The sequence below is a fragment of the Trichosurus vulpecula genome, chromosome 7, assembly GCF_011100635.1.
Source record: "Trichosurus vulpecula isolate mTriVul1 chromosome 7, mTriVul1.pri, whole genome shotgun sequence".
Lineage (NCBI taxonomy): Eukaryota > Metazoa > Chordata > Mammalia > Diprotodontia > Phalangeridae > Trichosurus > Trichosurus vulpecula.
In genome coordinates, this window is record NC_050579.1 from 101,725,533 (window position 1) to 101,742,026 (window position 16,494).

At 36.5% G+C, this 16,494-nt stretch overlaps 1 protein-coding gene across 1 annotated transcript in view; it reads left to right on the top strand.

Moving 5' to 3' along the window:
• IPCEF1 (interaction protein for cytohesin exchange factors 1) overlaps positions 1-16,494 on the top strand; it is a 138,210-nt gene that overhangs the window by 8,757 nt on the left and 112,959 nt on the right. Inside the window, exons 2-3 of the mRNA XM_036766661.1 lie at positions 2,102-2,180; positions 7,570-7,622. Coding sequence (XP_036622556.1) covers positions 7,599-7,622 — 24 coding nt within the window. The 5' untranslated portion in view covers positions 2,102-2,180; positions 7,570-7,598. The remainder of the gene's footprint in view (positions 1-2,101; positions 2,181-7,569; positions 7,623-16,494) is intronic.

Sequence of the window (16,494 nt, forward strand, 5' to 3'; positions counted from 1 at the left end):
ATTGTGCTGGTGAATGGATTCTAACATATTGTAGTTTTCAGTCTTCTCCTCACCCTAGCATGACAATGGCATGTGTAAGAAGCAGACTTGTTCATTGATTCCCTGTCCTTTCTTTTTCCCTTTCAGGGGAGGTGAATTCTCTCTCTCTCTCTCTCTCTCTCTCTCTCTCTCTCTCTCTCTCTCTCTCTCTTTCTCTCTGTTCCTTTCTCTCTCTTTCTCTCTCTCTTCCTTTCTCTCTCTTTCTCTCTCTGTTCCTCTCTTCTCTCTCTCCCTCTCCCTCTCTTCTCTCTCTCCTTCTCTCCCTCTCTCCTCTCTCTCTCTCTCTCTCTCTCTCTCTCTCTTTCTCTCTCTTCCTTTCTCTCTCTTTCTCTCTCTCTTCCTTTCTCTCTCTTTCTCTCTTTTCTCTCTTCTCTCTCTCCCTCTCCCTCTCTCTCTCTCTCTCTCTCTCTCTCTCTCTCTCCCCTGAATTACTGCTTTCAACTACACCACAACAGTGACGTTCTACTCCTTTTGCCTGCAGACACTCACATCCGGATGCTAGGTCTGCAGCTCCATTTATTGCCACACACGTTATGGGCTTGTTGATCTAAGGTAGTTCTGCTCTAAGAATGACTAGAGCTTTCTGTTTCCTCTTTCTCTGAATTCTCTGATGAAGAGTAACACACTTTACCTAAATGGCTTCCGTGAACTTCGGGCAATTTGTGTACCTGAGTGAGGTCTTAATATTAGTGCTGTAAGTTTAAAGAATACATTGTTGATGGGTTTTCTTTATTTCTATTTTGGTGCTACATTGCAAGGTGCAGAAATGAAATCTTCCACATTTCATTTAAAAGAGAAAATATTTCTAGGCCATACAAACTACCTATCATTGGTGTTGTTTTCATTTCGAATTTGTTTATTACTTTTAGAAACTTGGGTTGAATTTGTTCTGTGCAAAATGTCCTTCATTCCTTCTGGCTATGTGTATGGATCTACTGTTTTTCATCCTATATTTTCTAAAATAAATTGTCAAATATCATTATTAAAAGAAGATGGCTTTTCATAGGATCATAGGTAAGAGCAGGATATGGGACTTTATAAATCATCTAGACTAACCTGCCCATTTTGCAGATTAGGAAACTGAAGCCCAGAGAGGTGAAGGGATCTGACCCAAGTCATATAGATTTATTATCTATAGCGGCAGTGGCAAGATTTGAAACTAAGTCCTTGTACATATATGGAGTCTTTACATATTGTAGTTGTGGTAATTGGAATGTTTCTCCATAGAGTTTTGGAAAAGAAAAGTATCTTTCTCTAAATTCATTGTATTCTTATTTAAAAATGAAATTTTACTGTCATTTCTTCAGTGACTAGTGTGGCCCAGCCCAAGATACTCTGAATCATTGAAACCTATTTATAAGAGCCAATTTTAGAGCTAAGTCTTTGGCTCTGGCTTCCTTCTTATAGCAATGTTTGCTTTCAACTCATTTTTATGAAGAATACATTGAAATGTACTTAAGCTAGACATACCAATAGACTTTAACCCCCAAAGATTTTCAGTAGAGGAAATAATTACTGAATTTTCAGGATCAATGTCGTTCCCTAAAGAAGATCGCTGTTTATATTACTGGGATACCTTGACCCTCATGTTCTCAAATTGGGCAAAAATATCCATTCCTGAGAACACATTTTATAAAGTGTAAAAGAAACAACTTTCAATAGTAAATGACACTTAAAATTGAATTAAACCAGATAAGCCTGGTATTGAGCCCTCTTGTTCTGTTTCTCTGTTCCATTATGATCTCAACCAATCTTCAAAGTCCTGTGTTCCAAAGGAAGTGTAGAAACTCATTATCCATATGTTCTATCACAAGGATTTTTTGTAGTTTTCTTTTGTAATTATCAGTTTCTGAAATTTATTCTCTCTTCCTGAAAATTTGCTGCTGGAAATTTCCTCCAGGTCTCTCCTGTTTTTCTACGATTTCTTTATATATGTCTGGTTTAAGACATGTGGCATGGAACATATGAGTAGGCTAAATCAGAATCACAAACCCCAGAGGAAGCATATGAGACCAAATTTGTTGTATATGATTATAAAACTGTTTTTCAACTTATTTCTCAGGAACAATGATGCTCAATTAACTGAAGGAAGTCTTCTGGTGAAGAGGGACCATTTCCTTGAGAAGTACCATCACTCAAAGGTTGGATCCTGATTGCCTACAGACCAAATTCCAGTAAAAGTTAATGCCTCATAATTTTCTTCATTGTAGTAGATTTAAAAAAATAACTATAAAATATCATGGGAAGTAAGTTATGAAGTAAAATTGTACTTTTTTGGTTATACTGAGATTTTTTTGGGTATAATGACTTTTAGCCAAATGAAAATTTACAAAGGAATATTTATCTTGAATTAATCAACCCCAGGAAAAATGCTTTTTTTAAAGGCACTCTCACATATTGCAGGGTTAGTTGGATTCTACCAGAGTTGGATAATAATTTTAGCATATAACCTAAACATGTACTAAAATGAGAAGTAGCTAGTAAATTCCACTTTAGAGAATACTACCCATAATCTAATAAGCATTTTTACTGAAAAAAAATGACAAAGATTTGAGTTTAATTTCTTCTTTTTAAAAATGGTTTCATTAACTGGGTGCTTTTTAAAAACTATATACTTGGTCCATATAAATAAATTATTTCTATTACCCACAGCCTATATAAACACTGTTTTGTTGATGTGGTTAGGAGAATTCTGCACCAACTAATTCTGAAACAAATATTTTCTTCAGTCCTTTTCCTTATACAAGTCAATGTCAATGAAGAAAGTGCCTGATTGTATACTATTTGCAATATATTTAGAAAGAAAAGAGGAGAGATAATTTTTTTAAAAAATGGTTCTTTTGTTTTGCCATCAAGTTTCTCTTAGATTCCCTATGCCTATGTCCCTTCTTAAAAACTATTTTATTCATTTATTTATTCAATAAAAATTTATAAGTGTCTACTATGTGCCAGGAACTTAACTAGGTGCTGAGGACATAAATACTGCCCTTGCCTTCAAGGAATTTGTATTCCACTGGGAAGCGGGGAGTAGAATGCCATGTTCACAGAGAAGTCAATGTAAAGTCCACACATAGGAATTTTAGTGGAGGTAACACTAGCAACCAGACAATCCATGTGTAGCTTATGTTGCTCACATAGCCTCATGAGCTGAGCCTTGAAGGATACTGGGGATTCTAAGAGACTTAATGGAAGAGGGAATATACTCATGGCTGCAGGATGAAGGGAGGTGGCCTGTATAAAGGCATGGAAATCGGATATGGAAGGTTATGTAAAGGGAATAGTAAGTTGGCCAATTTGATTAGAGTGTGTGTGTGCGTGTGTGTGTATGTGTTTAAGAACACCTAGAAAAGTAATCTGGAGCAAGATTGGGAAGGGCTTTAAATGCATAATGGAGGACCTTGTATTTTATCTTAGTAGCAGGAAGGTTGTTGTCCTTTGTTCTCGAAGAAGACCAAAATGACATCACTATTTTAGAGTTAAGTTGCAATGCGTCCAAGTGAGACTAATCAGACACATACGAACTTGGAATGCTCTCCTAGAGGTCAGGCATAAATAGTGAGCAAATGTGAACATTTGGGGTGGATTCTCTAAATTTGCACATCTCCAGTTTCTTTTGAGCTACTTCAATTCTACTTTGTTCATAGAGCACAGTACCTTCTCTGATGAGGGCACACCATGCTGTGTGGTCCTGTGCCAGTGAATCCCATGTCACACAATCAATTCCAAAGTTCCTAAGAGAGATGTTGAGAGTGTCTTTGTAATGCTTCTTCTGACAACTATGTGACCTCTTGCCCTGTGTAGCAGGACAGTAGTAGCTCTAGGGCAAGAAAGTTGCAAGATTGGTTCTGTGCTTAAGGAAGATCAGCTTCACCACTAGATAGTAGGTAGATGATTTGGAGAGGGGAGAGGCTTGAGACAGCAAAGGTGATGTGAGATTCAGCTAAGCAAGGCAACCAGCATTTATTAAATTCTTAAAATGTGCTGGAACTCTGAGAACACAAATATAAGCAAGAAGACAGTTCCTATCCCCAAGGAGTATACAGTCTAATTGAAGAAGACAACTCACAAAGAGAGCTGAGAAGTAGAATGGAGGTGGGAATATGGAGAGTGGGGAGGAAGATTGGAGGCACCCAGATGGGGCATGGTGTTGAAGACTGGAAAGTCAGCAGCACCACTGGAAGGGCATGAAAACTGGTCTGCCTGAACCCTTTCCGAAATTGGAGGCCCTGGGAGGAAGCAGCTCATCAATGGGAGAAGGAAGCTGGTATTTATGGTACCTAGGGCGAGAAGGCTATAGGCATCCATTGAGTTTTTGGGGTGAAACTGTAACAGTCATAAAACTAGGGTGGAAAATCTCAAACTGCTAGCCCAAACAAAACAATAACGAAGAATGGCTTGAAAGCTAGGAGAAGCAAAGATATGGTTATAGCTATGAGCAGCTGAGGTTATCTATATGTGATGCCTTATTCTTTATTGACTTCAAAACGTTTGTTTTCACTTGCTGATTCACAACAGAGGGGGTGAGAATCAGGTTTGTTCCATCTCTGCCTTCTGCCGATGGGGCAGCTGATTTTTCAACTGTGTGGTGACAAAATTTTAAGATAACAAAAAGTGCCGGTTCCATTATAATGAGGGGATATGTCTTACTTGAAATTTGGGTGGGAAGCATCAATATCTTGTAAAACAAACGTTCAGAGAAAGTTTATTCCTAAATTTGCATCAAGTGCCTGGGAGGTGAGAGGGAAAGTTCTTCCCTGAGATAATCTTAGAGATGTGCATGAAATGTGGTAATTACAGAGTCAAGAAGGGCAGCTTGGTAGAAAAGTGGATAGAGTGCTGGGTTTGGAATCAGGAAGACATCTCCATGAGTTCACATTTGGCCTCAGACACTTATTAGCTGTGTGACCCTGGGCAAGTCGCTTCCCCCTGTTGCCTCAGTTCCTAATCTGTAAAATGAGCTGGAGAAGGAAATGGCAAACCACTCCAGTATCTTTGCCAAGAAAACCCCAAATGGAGTCACAAAAGGGTCAGATAAGGCTGAAATGATTGAACAGCAACAAACAAATAGACCTCATGATAGAGAGAGGATTTTGGAAGGGTATTGCTTTGACAAAAGTGAATAAAGGATAGAATGGAACAAAAATGTAGCATGTAAAAATTATACTCAATAGATTGACCTTGAGGAGATGATTTAGGCATAGACTTTTGTCTTGGTCTCCCATCAAATCTCTAGATTGTTCATCTTACCATTGCCTTTGTCTGTGTTCCTGGTTCATTGATTCCCCCTCAGGACGTGGCAAAAATGCAAAAGTGAGGTATGAGTAGTTGAATTTACAAAGTCAATGGGGAAAGAATTAAGAAACTAAAGCGTGTTTCAAACTTTAAGTGGATATTTTTTGTTGTTTTGATTTACTTCAAACCAAGCTTCAGTGAAAGCCTGGGGTCCTCGGGCCACCTTAGACCCATTTTTGAGAATGGCTTTGATTTGGAGCCAGAGCTGGTGATTTTTAAAAATGCATAAAAGTGTATGTAATGCCTATTGGTATGGATAATAGCAACTGATAATATTCGTATTGGTATAGATAATAATGTATAATAGATAAATAATGAAAAGCAGTATCAACAGTTGCTAGATTCTGCACTAATAGCTGCTCACAGAGAGAAAGAACACAAACATCAGAGAGGAATTCTTGTAATATCCCCCAACCTCTTATTAGCTCAGTGTTTGTTTCCCCTTCTCCACCCCTCAGGGCAGCACTTTCTGTAGTGTGGTCCCCATCAGCTGCCCCAGCCTAGATATCAGCAGGAATCCTCTTCCTGTTTTATACTCTCTCAAGATTTGGTTTTCTAAGTGAGCAACTAGATCCACTTCCTAGGAGCTGGGTAAGGAACTTTGGTCTGATTCAGATTCCAAACAAAGCTGGACATTCATGCACATTTAGCTGCAGTGAAGTTTTTGCAGATTGAGACTGTCATAAATTTGAAAATAGAGTAAAATATTCTTGGAGGAAAAAAATAGCAGATATCCCTTCTGGTTCATGTTACACATTATCCAGGCAACAATGATGGAAATTAGATCACTTTGGAAATTTAATTGTAACATCAACCTACATACAGAGTTTAAGTTAATAAAGCTTAACACTACACTAAGACTTTGAGACATCATGTATTTCTAGTTACATTACCAATACTACTACTACTACTACTACTACTACTACTACTACTACTACTACTAGTATTACTATAGTATCACTACCAACATGACCACCACTATTTACATTGATTCCAAGGTTTGCAAAGTGCTTCATACACGTGTAACACACACACACACACACACACACACACACTCTGTGTGTGTGTATGCCTCATTTGATACTCAAAACAACTGTGTCGGGTAGATGCTATTATGATCTCTGTTTCACAAATGAAGGAACTGATTCTATCTGATCACTCTTGGCTGAACAGTTTGGGTAGTCTGTATCAGGTTGTCAACATTCAGAGGTTAAGCGCCTTGCCCAAATTCACACAGTTAATAAGCATCTGAGATGTGGTTGAATTTAGGTCTTCCTGACTTCAAGTCTATCTCTCTATTCACTATTCATTATGCCCACTTTGTAGAAAAACTATCTCAGACTCTGTGCATGCTGTGGAAATTAAGTAGGAAAAAGGAAGGAATATACTTTGTTGGAAAATAAAATTAGAAGTAAATATTAATTTTGAACTGTATGGTTTGAGGCATAAATTTGGTTTGGAAATGAAGCGGAAAGAAACATGTTAATGCCAGCATGTTGATTCCTGTTGTCATTGGAAAATTTTTGTTTTTCTTACATAAAAAAGGTCACACTATGCTAATACCCTGGTTAGAGTTTCAGAACTCTCTTGATGTTCCATCCTTTTCCAATGCTCTTCAGTTTGAAAATGGGAGGTTTATTTTTCCCTTTTACACTTGCTTTTTCAAAGTTAAAAGTCATGTTGTACACATTCATTTTTTTGGTAACCCACACTCTGAACTAATGGAGGTGGATCAAGAGGGCTGTTCTCTCCATTTCAAAGGCTGGGAGAACTGAGGCAGAGCAAACCGTGACCTTTCTGAAAGCTTCCTGAAGCTTCTTTACCCTCAGGGCAATTTTCCCTTTCTCTGTTACTTTAGCAGTATCAACAGTTGCCAGACTCCACGCTAACAGCTACTCACAGAGAGAAGGAAGAACACAAACATCAGAGAGGAATTCTTGGAATTTTCTCTTTTTAACACTGAAAAGTGTAATAAAACATTTTATCTACAGATCATATTCCTTGGCTGTGGACCTAAAAGAATATTGTACAGACATGTAAAGGAGATGCTCCCATTTTTACCAATTCATTTTTAACTTCTGGGCAGGTCCACAAATTTCCCTGATCATAAAAGCCATTGTATGATTTTTTTTCTTGCAAAAGTAATCAACCCAGAATGTGACATGCTTCCCCCACCACATATTTGCAAGCTATTATGAATATTTTACTTCATATTAATGAAATATCCTTTCTTTGCAGCTTTTATTTCTACTAATTTGACCTCACCCATGGCTGCTGATGGCAATGATATCGTAAGTACATTTTTAGAAAGTCTTAGCTAGAGAGATATTAGTGGTCAGCCGGATGCAGAAGAACACTTAAAATCATAGCTGGATTGATTGTGTGCTTCAATGACTATTTTTTCTCAATTCATTAACTACAATGGAGCTAAATGATAGTATCATTAGCTTCCAGAGGTTTTAGATTCACCAAGTGTTTGATTAGGCTCTCCTCTTTAGCAATCTAATTATCATCTGGCAGTACTGTATATCTGTATTGTATTGTCCTTTGTTTTAAAGTTGGTGTTACTGATGGATGACCTTATTGTGTGAATACAAAGTTCGGTAGTACTAGTACTTTTCTTTCCATTGAGTTACGTTTTCCAAAGTGTTTCCACGTCCACTATCTCACCTGGTCCCACAACTGTGTATGGTTAATAGGGCAGCTGATAGTATCTCTCTTTTACAGATGAGGAAACTGAGGCATAAAGAGGTTAAGAGAATTGAGATGGAACTTATGTTTAGAACAGGACAACTGAAAACTATTCTTTGCTTAGAAGGAACAGATTTGATGAAAACAGGAGGGAAAAGTGAAATGTATGCTAAGGTGATGAAGAAAGAAATGGCAAATCACTCCAGCACCTTTGCTGAGAAAACCCAATATGGGGTCACCAAGAGTCAGATGTGACTCAACAACAAATGCTGAGTTGAATGAATCTGAAGCACAGAAGCAAACTGGAAAACATTGGATTGAGGACAAATAAAGGAAAAACAGATATGATACAATATTGGGAGTACACTACAGATGATCCAAACCAATTAGAGGATCATAGATTCAGAACCAAAAAGGAACTTGGAAATTAATTTTAGTGATCATCCCATGGTCATGCCATTCATATTCCTTGGTTGTAGCTTTAAAAAGAATGCTTTATAAATATGCAAAAGGATGCTTTCACTTTCCCTAATTTAATTTAAAAGTTTGATTTTTCCTCTGGGTTCCTCCCTGAATCCCAGTGCAGAACTAGAATCAAAATCTGGGTCTTTTGACTTCAGATCTAGTATCTTTCTATCATGCCACACTATTCTCTTGAGGAGATGAATAAAGCTTTACTAATACTGATTATAAAGTCAGTATCTAGATATCTACTGTCAGTCTCACGGACAAAAGCAGGGGGTCTGGTTATTTCTTTGCCTTGCTGATAATTTCATTTCTTGCAAAGTAGAAAAAGCAATGAAAGGAACTGCTTCTTTGGATTTAGTTCTGACTATTGAGGAGAAATTGGTCCATGAAGAAGAGTGGGAAACTTAGAGGGGGAAATGAGTTTGCTATTTGGAAAGAAATCAGTTATGCAAAGCATTTATTAAGTGCTTACTGTATACTAGACTATATGATAGGCATTTAGGTGGTACAGTAGATATAAATGAAGAACTATGGTCTAGATGATGGCTACAGTTAGTTGCCTCCTGAAGCTGGTAGAATATCCATACCCAAAGATGATTAATTAATGAATAGATTAATGTTGGAACTGGAAGAAATCTCTATTGGCAGGCTTTCTTATTTGTACTTTGCTGTTCAACATTTTTGCCAACAACTTGAATGAGGATCTAGAAGGTGCACTTATTAAAATTTCTGATTAAAAAATCTGAGCTAACTAAAAAAAAAAACCAAGAACAAAAACAATGTAGTTATGTTAATGGATGACAGAACCAGTATTCAAAATTATCTCAATAGGCAAAAATGATGGTGATATTGTAGGGGTATGTATGAGTCATAGAATCTTGTTCTCTGAAAAATTAAAGTTGAGTCACCTGAAGTGCAGTGGGAAGGTTCAGGGTGGGTATGAACAGGTCATGACACAATACCGCCCAAGAACTGATCAAAAGATGCAGCATACAGGAGGTGATGAGAGGCGTATGACCAGAAAAGAATGTGGGCTGGTCACATGGTGAGAGCAAGGAAAAAGCAATGGACAATGCATTGGGAGGGAGGTGAAATTAGGTGACTTAAATCCACAGGGTCGTAGACATGGAAGGACTACTGGAAGCCATCTAGTATATCCCCCTCATTTTATAGATGAGAAAACTGAGGACCCCAAAGTCACACAGGTGGTAAGTTCCAGAGTCTATATTCCAGTTCTAGGACTCAAAACCTAGAATTCTTTCCAAGGTACTGTGCTCCCAACTCCAAGATTCTATAACTGAGGTCACATAGGAAATTAGTAGAGGTGCATTATTAAAATTTTTAGAAGCAGCTAGGTGGATAGAGATCTGGACTTGGAGTCAGGAAGATCTGAGTGCAATTTACTGATTGTGTCATCCTGGGAAACTCTATTAACTTCCATCTCCCATAACTTCCTCACCTTTAATATAGGAATAATAGTAGTACCTGTCTCTCAGGGTTGTGGCAAGGACAAAATGACATAGGATTTGTAAAGCACCATGCAAACAAAATAAAGCTGTTCTGAATGGCTTACTCAATACAAGTAAATGGTTTCCAGTTTTGGTTTTATTTTTACTTCTTCATCACCATCACCATCATCATTATCATCATCATCAAAAGCCGGGCGGGACTAGAACACGGATTTTTTTACTTTTAGTGCAGGGATCTTACCATTGTGATACATCGTCTGCTTTCTTTTCCCACTGAGCAAATATATTATCTATCAGTCGCTCATTCTTGTAGGGTGGAGAGCTGTTTGTCACTTTTCATCTTATGAGTGTTCTAGGTCAGAATAAGTCATCCTGACTCTGACCTCTGTGTTAAGTTGAGAGATCCATTGTCATTTCCCTCAGCAGCTGTTGTTTGTGCTTCACTAATTTATGTTCTTCTACATTTCTTCTCTCTGCCCTCCAGCAATTAATCTATTCTAGCTTTTTAAAAAATAATTTCCAGGGTTTTTAGAATTTCCTACTGTCTCCTGTCCTCCATACAGTTCAGGCATCAGATCTGTGTTCTGGTTAACAGAGCTTTTGATTTTAGAACTTTGATTCTAGTAGACTGATCATACCTAGAATTTTATTTGTCATGATCCTGTCTTGTTCATTTAATTTGGAGTGGTTAACAATGCTGATGAAACTACTCAGCAACCTTGATTCTATAGATATAAAACAGAGCAGTTGGGATCCTGAAGTCATATTTTTTTTGGTTTGAATACAAGTTTATCATGTTATCTGTTTTGTTTTCTTCATCAAAGTAGCTAGCAGAGTTTTTCAAAGACCAAAACTACATGTAGAACCAGGTGCTTTTAAATATATATATACATATATATAAATATATGTATATATATATATATAATTTTTCCCAATTACATATTAAAACAGATCTTTAAAAACATTTTTTAAAAGTCTTGAGTTCCAAATTCTGTCCTTCCCTCCATCCCTCCCCATCCCCTTCCCTGAGCTGGTAAAAAATCAGATATAGGTTATAAATATGCAATCATGTAAAAAATTTCCATATTAGTCATTTTGTACAAGAAGAATTGAATAGAAGAAAAAGAAAGTAAAAAATAGCTTCAGTCTGTATTCAAACAATAAGAATAATAACAAAATCCATCTGGAAGAACAAAAGGTCAAGGATATCAAGGGAATCAATAAAAAAATGTGAAGCAAAGTAGTCTAGCTGTACCAGATCTCAAACTCTATCATTAAATGGTAATTATCAAAACAATCTGGTACTGGCTAAGAAATAGAGTGGTGGCTCAGTGAATTAGATTAGGTACACATTACTTTATTGTAAATGATCATAGTAATCTTGTATGTGATAAACCCAAAGATCCAACTTTTGGAACAAAAACTCATTATTTGACAAAAGCTGCCAGGAAAATTAGAAAAGAGTATGGCAGAAACTAGGTATAGACCAACACCTCACACTGTATACCAAGATTAGGTCAAAATGGGTACATGATTAATGTGTAAAGGGTGACACCATAAAAAAATTAGGAGAGCATGGAATAGTATATTTGTCAGATCTTTGGAAAAGGGAAAAATTTAAGACCAAAGAAAATATAGAGGGTATTACAAAATGTATAATGGATAATTTTGATTATGTGAAACGAAAGTTTTTGCACAACAAAACCAACATAACCAAAATTAAAAGGAAAGCTGAAAACGGGGTGGGGGGCAGAATTTTGCAACACGTATCTCTGATAAAGAACCAGATGCTTTTAGAGATCTCAGGGTATTGGTCGTCTATAGGTTCATTATGAGTCAACAGTATGATTTGGTAGGCAAAAAAGGTTAACACAATAGCTTACATTAAGAGAAACATAATGGTGCCTAGAAGAAGAGAGGTAACACTTCCATTGCACTTTTCCCTGGTTAGACCACTACCAGAGTAATGTGTTGAGATATGGACTGCAGAGTTTAAGAAGAACATTTCTTCTAGCTATCGACCTGGGTCATCTCACCAATTGCCCTGTCCTGTTGCCACTGTCCCAACTCTCCCTACCTGGACCAGCACTCTGTATTTTGCACTAACAGTCCTCTTGTGGACTTTAGACATATCCTAATTCCTGAGGAAATTAATCCATGAAACTCTTGAACTCTCACCCTGTGAGTAAACCATCTTGCTCTGGGACAGAGAAACTTTAAACTTACTTACCCCACTATATGTAGGTGGCTACCATACCATACCTAACATCCTGTTTGGCCTTTTTTTTGCTGTAAAGGATTTTATTTATAATAGAATCTTATGTGCTACAAATGCTACAATGTAGAAAAAAGACTAGAATACAGTTTTAAATGGAATTTCAAAAATAAGTTAATATCAATTTCAGAAACAATTATAGATTTGAATGATACACGCTATTAAAATCTCTTAAATTAAACCAAATAAGTGATGTCTAATCATTCTGGGTGTACAAGAATACAATGATTGAAAATGCCTAATGTGAAAATAAAAACCATGAATTGAGGAATTTAATGCTTTTGAAAATAAGGCCAAGATTACGTATGTGATACAAAATATTTCATATTCCTTAGTAAATATTTTCTCACTTCTCATGCAGTACCACTTTTGAAATACATAACCTCCCCTTATCCGAATTCTAGCCATACTAAACTGTGGACTTCAATTTTAGTATTTTATGATGTATTCAAATGTAGCCATGAGTTGGAAAGGTAACCTACTAGGACAGAGCCCATCAGAAATGTAGTTTCTGCTACCACCTTGACCTATAAGCTCATCATATCTGTACATAATTGTTATTTTTGTCACCATTTAGCATTAAAAATCCCTGCACTTGATAAGCAAACACTAGTAAATACTTCAGTACTGTGTATATGAACCAGAGTTTGTCTTTATGAATTACTGAAGTAGATGTAACAACTGTTTTCAATCAAGATTAAGAGCACGGTGATTAGGTTTGCTGATGAATTTTTTTTCTTGGTAATTTGTGGAGTGAATGAAAAGAATCTGGTCACCAGTATTTAAATTTACAGCTGTATAATGAATTCTCCACTATTTGAAAAGTAGGAAGCTGAAACTCAACCTTCATTTTCTGGACTCCATACCTAGGAAAGAGATACCCTGATTGAACTTTTTATTTGGCCTTCATAATCCTAAAAGGTTAAAGTTCATTTGCATTAAGTAAAAGCCTTATTACACTGGTGTAGTCATTACCCCTGTTATATATAGGCTTTGTTTCTTAATATCAGCAATTTTCTATATAGCCACTACATACAAAGAAGACATCATTTGACTACCAATAAAATTGAACTCACAAACTATTAAGGTGCTTTATGCCAGGTTCTTACCATTAATTCCACATATTGTCCCATAAAGATTATTTTGATTGCTTTTTTTATTCGTCTAGTTTTTGGGGGGGGGGAGAGCAGAGTGGAATAAATTTTGCCATGATCTTATTTTAATACATTTAAATAATGATTTATTAATGTAGTAAGTGAAAAGTAAATTGCAAAGGAAGCTTTCTCAGCTAGATGATTAAGTACAGTGCTTCGGATTGTTCAAAAGTATATTGTTTGACTATCCCTAAGTTTTCACAGCCAAAGCTATCTAGTACTGTGGTTACTTATTGACAGCTTGGCTAAAGTTCTTAAAAATACTGCAAAAGCTATACCTAACAATCTTCTGTAATGGTTTAAAAGAAAAGTACCACTTAAGTTGAATGACAAAAACAGATGTGCAGATACACTGATATGCTAACACGATTGCAATTTATCAAAAGACATGTAAGATCAATTCTTATGTATTCAAGAGTTATTAAAACATTAGTGTTTTGGCCAAGCCATATTTATAAACAGAAGTGGACAATGCAAAATAGTTGCATAACTGATAATGCTAGACAGTCATGATATGGTAGGTTCAGTTAACCCCATCTGTCCAAAACTTACAAAAAAGTAAAACCCCTAAAACTACTTAGCTAGCTTAGCAATGCTAGCAATACAGTTCGATTACCTGTACTATTTGCCTAAATTTCAGTACCTGCTATAATAATTGTTCTAATATTTAAAACCACATCTAAAGGATAATGCATAGCCATCTACTAATTGGCATATTTGTTTATTTCACATTTAGATAAAATGTCTTTATTTTACTTAAGTTGCAAAACAAATTTCAACTCTGATTGCTTTGCAATGAACTTTACAGTTCTCAACCTGCCTCCCTACCACACAACATGCTATATGAAAAAAGTTACTAACTGAACTACAGATATTAAATACTGAGAAAGTTAACAGGTTCTTGTAATTTATTTTATTTAACAATCTAGGAAGTGCAATTTCAGGTACAATAGGAATTCAGGAATCTCTGTAGAGCTGTTGGTGTAGAGAACCTTGTAGGTAAATTACATACATACTTTTGATAGAACATGTGATGGAATTTCTCTAAAATTAACCTCATTGGTTTCATTTTCAGCAAACTGACCAGGGCCACTTAACATGGCCTTTATTGTTCCTCATGTTAAAGCATGCTCCCTTTGTATAATAAATTCATGACCATTGGAAGATATCAATTTCACATACATAGCATCTGGGCCCTCACATCTGCTGTATGTTTTCTCTTCTCCATCCATTATCTCCTTATGAAATTATATTTTGTTTCCATAGGAATTTTAACAAAGCACCTTCTTGTCAGTTCTGCAGTGGCCGTAGCTTGGTCCTCACTCGCCACCACAGTCCCTGCTCCCAGGGCTGTCCGCTTTCCCCTGACCATTTCCCTAGGCCATGTTGCTATGTGCATATCCCACTCCTTCTCTCCCCCTACCTTTTTACTTCTTGACTTAGGCGTGGTAATCAAATCTGTTTTATCATTATTTCAGGAAAGAGGATTGTCAGTTGGCTGAGTTGTGGATGAACTTGCCATCTGTGATTCCTTTGATGGAATGACTCTCTAGCTCCCATTCTCTGTCTCCCCTGTTAGAATATAAGCTCCTTGGGACCAAGGACTGTCTCACTTTCTGAACTTGTATCCCCAGTATTTCCTAGAACCCTAAATTAGCATAGTGTTTAGTATATAGCAAGTGCTTAATAAATACTTTTTCTTTGTGAAGGAATAATTATAAATAATAAATTCTAAATAATAATAAAAGTAATAAATCATTTTTCATTTCATTATGAATGAATTCAATTTGCATCACATGAAGAATAGGGTGACCAAGATGGTAAGGGTATTGTAGGACACGTCATATAAAAACAAGTTTAAAAAAACTGAGGATGTCAAGCCTGAAGAAGAAAAGACTTAAGGGCCACACAATTGCAGTCTCAAGTATTTGGATAATTGTCATGTGATAGAGTGGTTATATGTGCTCTGTTTGGCTCTAGGTTTGAGAAATAGGAACAATTAGTTATCCTTTGATTACAGAGAGACAGATTTAATCTTGATACAAGAACAGACTTACTGATAATTTGTTGCTGTCGTTGAGTTGATTCAGTTGTGTCCAACTCTTCATCACCCCATTTTGGGGTTTTCTTAGCATAGATATTAGAGTGATTTCTTGTTTCCTTCTCCGGCTCATTTTACAGCTAAGGAAACTGAGGCAAACAGGGTTAAGTGACTTGCCCAGGGTCATGTAGCTACTAAGTGTTTGAGGCCAGATTGGAACTCAGGAAGATAAGTCTTTCTGACTCCAGGGACAGCACTCTATCCTCTGCTACCCCAAAGTGAAATAAACTGCTTCTTGAGGTTATGGAGTTCTCCTCATTAAAGGCCAACAACAATAGGCTGAGATGATTACTTGTAGTAGCAATTCTTGATCAGGTACAGTTTAGGCTAGTAGGTCTCTGATGTTCCTGTCATTTCTAAGATTCTTTGAACTCTTTAAGAACAAATTATATCCTTTAGTGCATTGGAACAGGACTTTTTAAAAGCCTAAGAGTCCACATATTCATAACACTGATGAAGAGCTAAAACCACAATCTAATGGACTGTTAGAAGTGGAAATTCCCCTAAGTGCAATCTATATAATCTAATGATCTCATTTTAGATATGTGAAAACTGCCCGTAGGAGAGAGAAACATGACATCCTAGGTCTTGCTGGGAGTTAGTGGTAGAGCTAAGACTGGACCTCGGTTTTCTTGACAACTCCATTCTCTTTCTACTATACCATACTGTCTCAGAGTGAATTTATTCATCTATAGGTTCTGGATCTTCATGCAAGGAAAAAAAATGTTATTATTATTTTGACATTGCTTATAAAGGATTTTAAGATATTCATGATATTCTTAACTCCCATTTACTCCATCAATATAACAACACTAATTTTGTGATAACTATATCACTGGAAAAGAGATGAGCAACTTCCTATATCCTTTTGTTCCTAAAAAACTATTATTAGAATTATTTAGTCCAAGACATGCATTAGTAAAGGGATACTTTAATTATGAAAGGAAAACACAGACTCACTTCAAAAAACATGGGATCCAACAGGAATTTGAGACATTACCTATT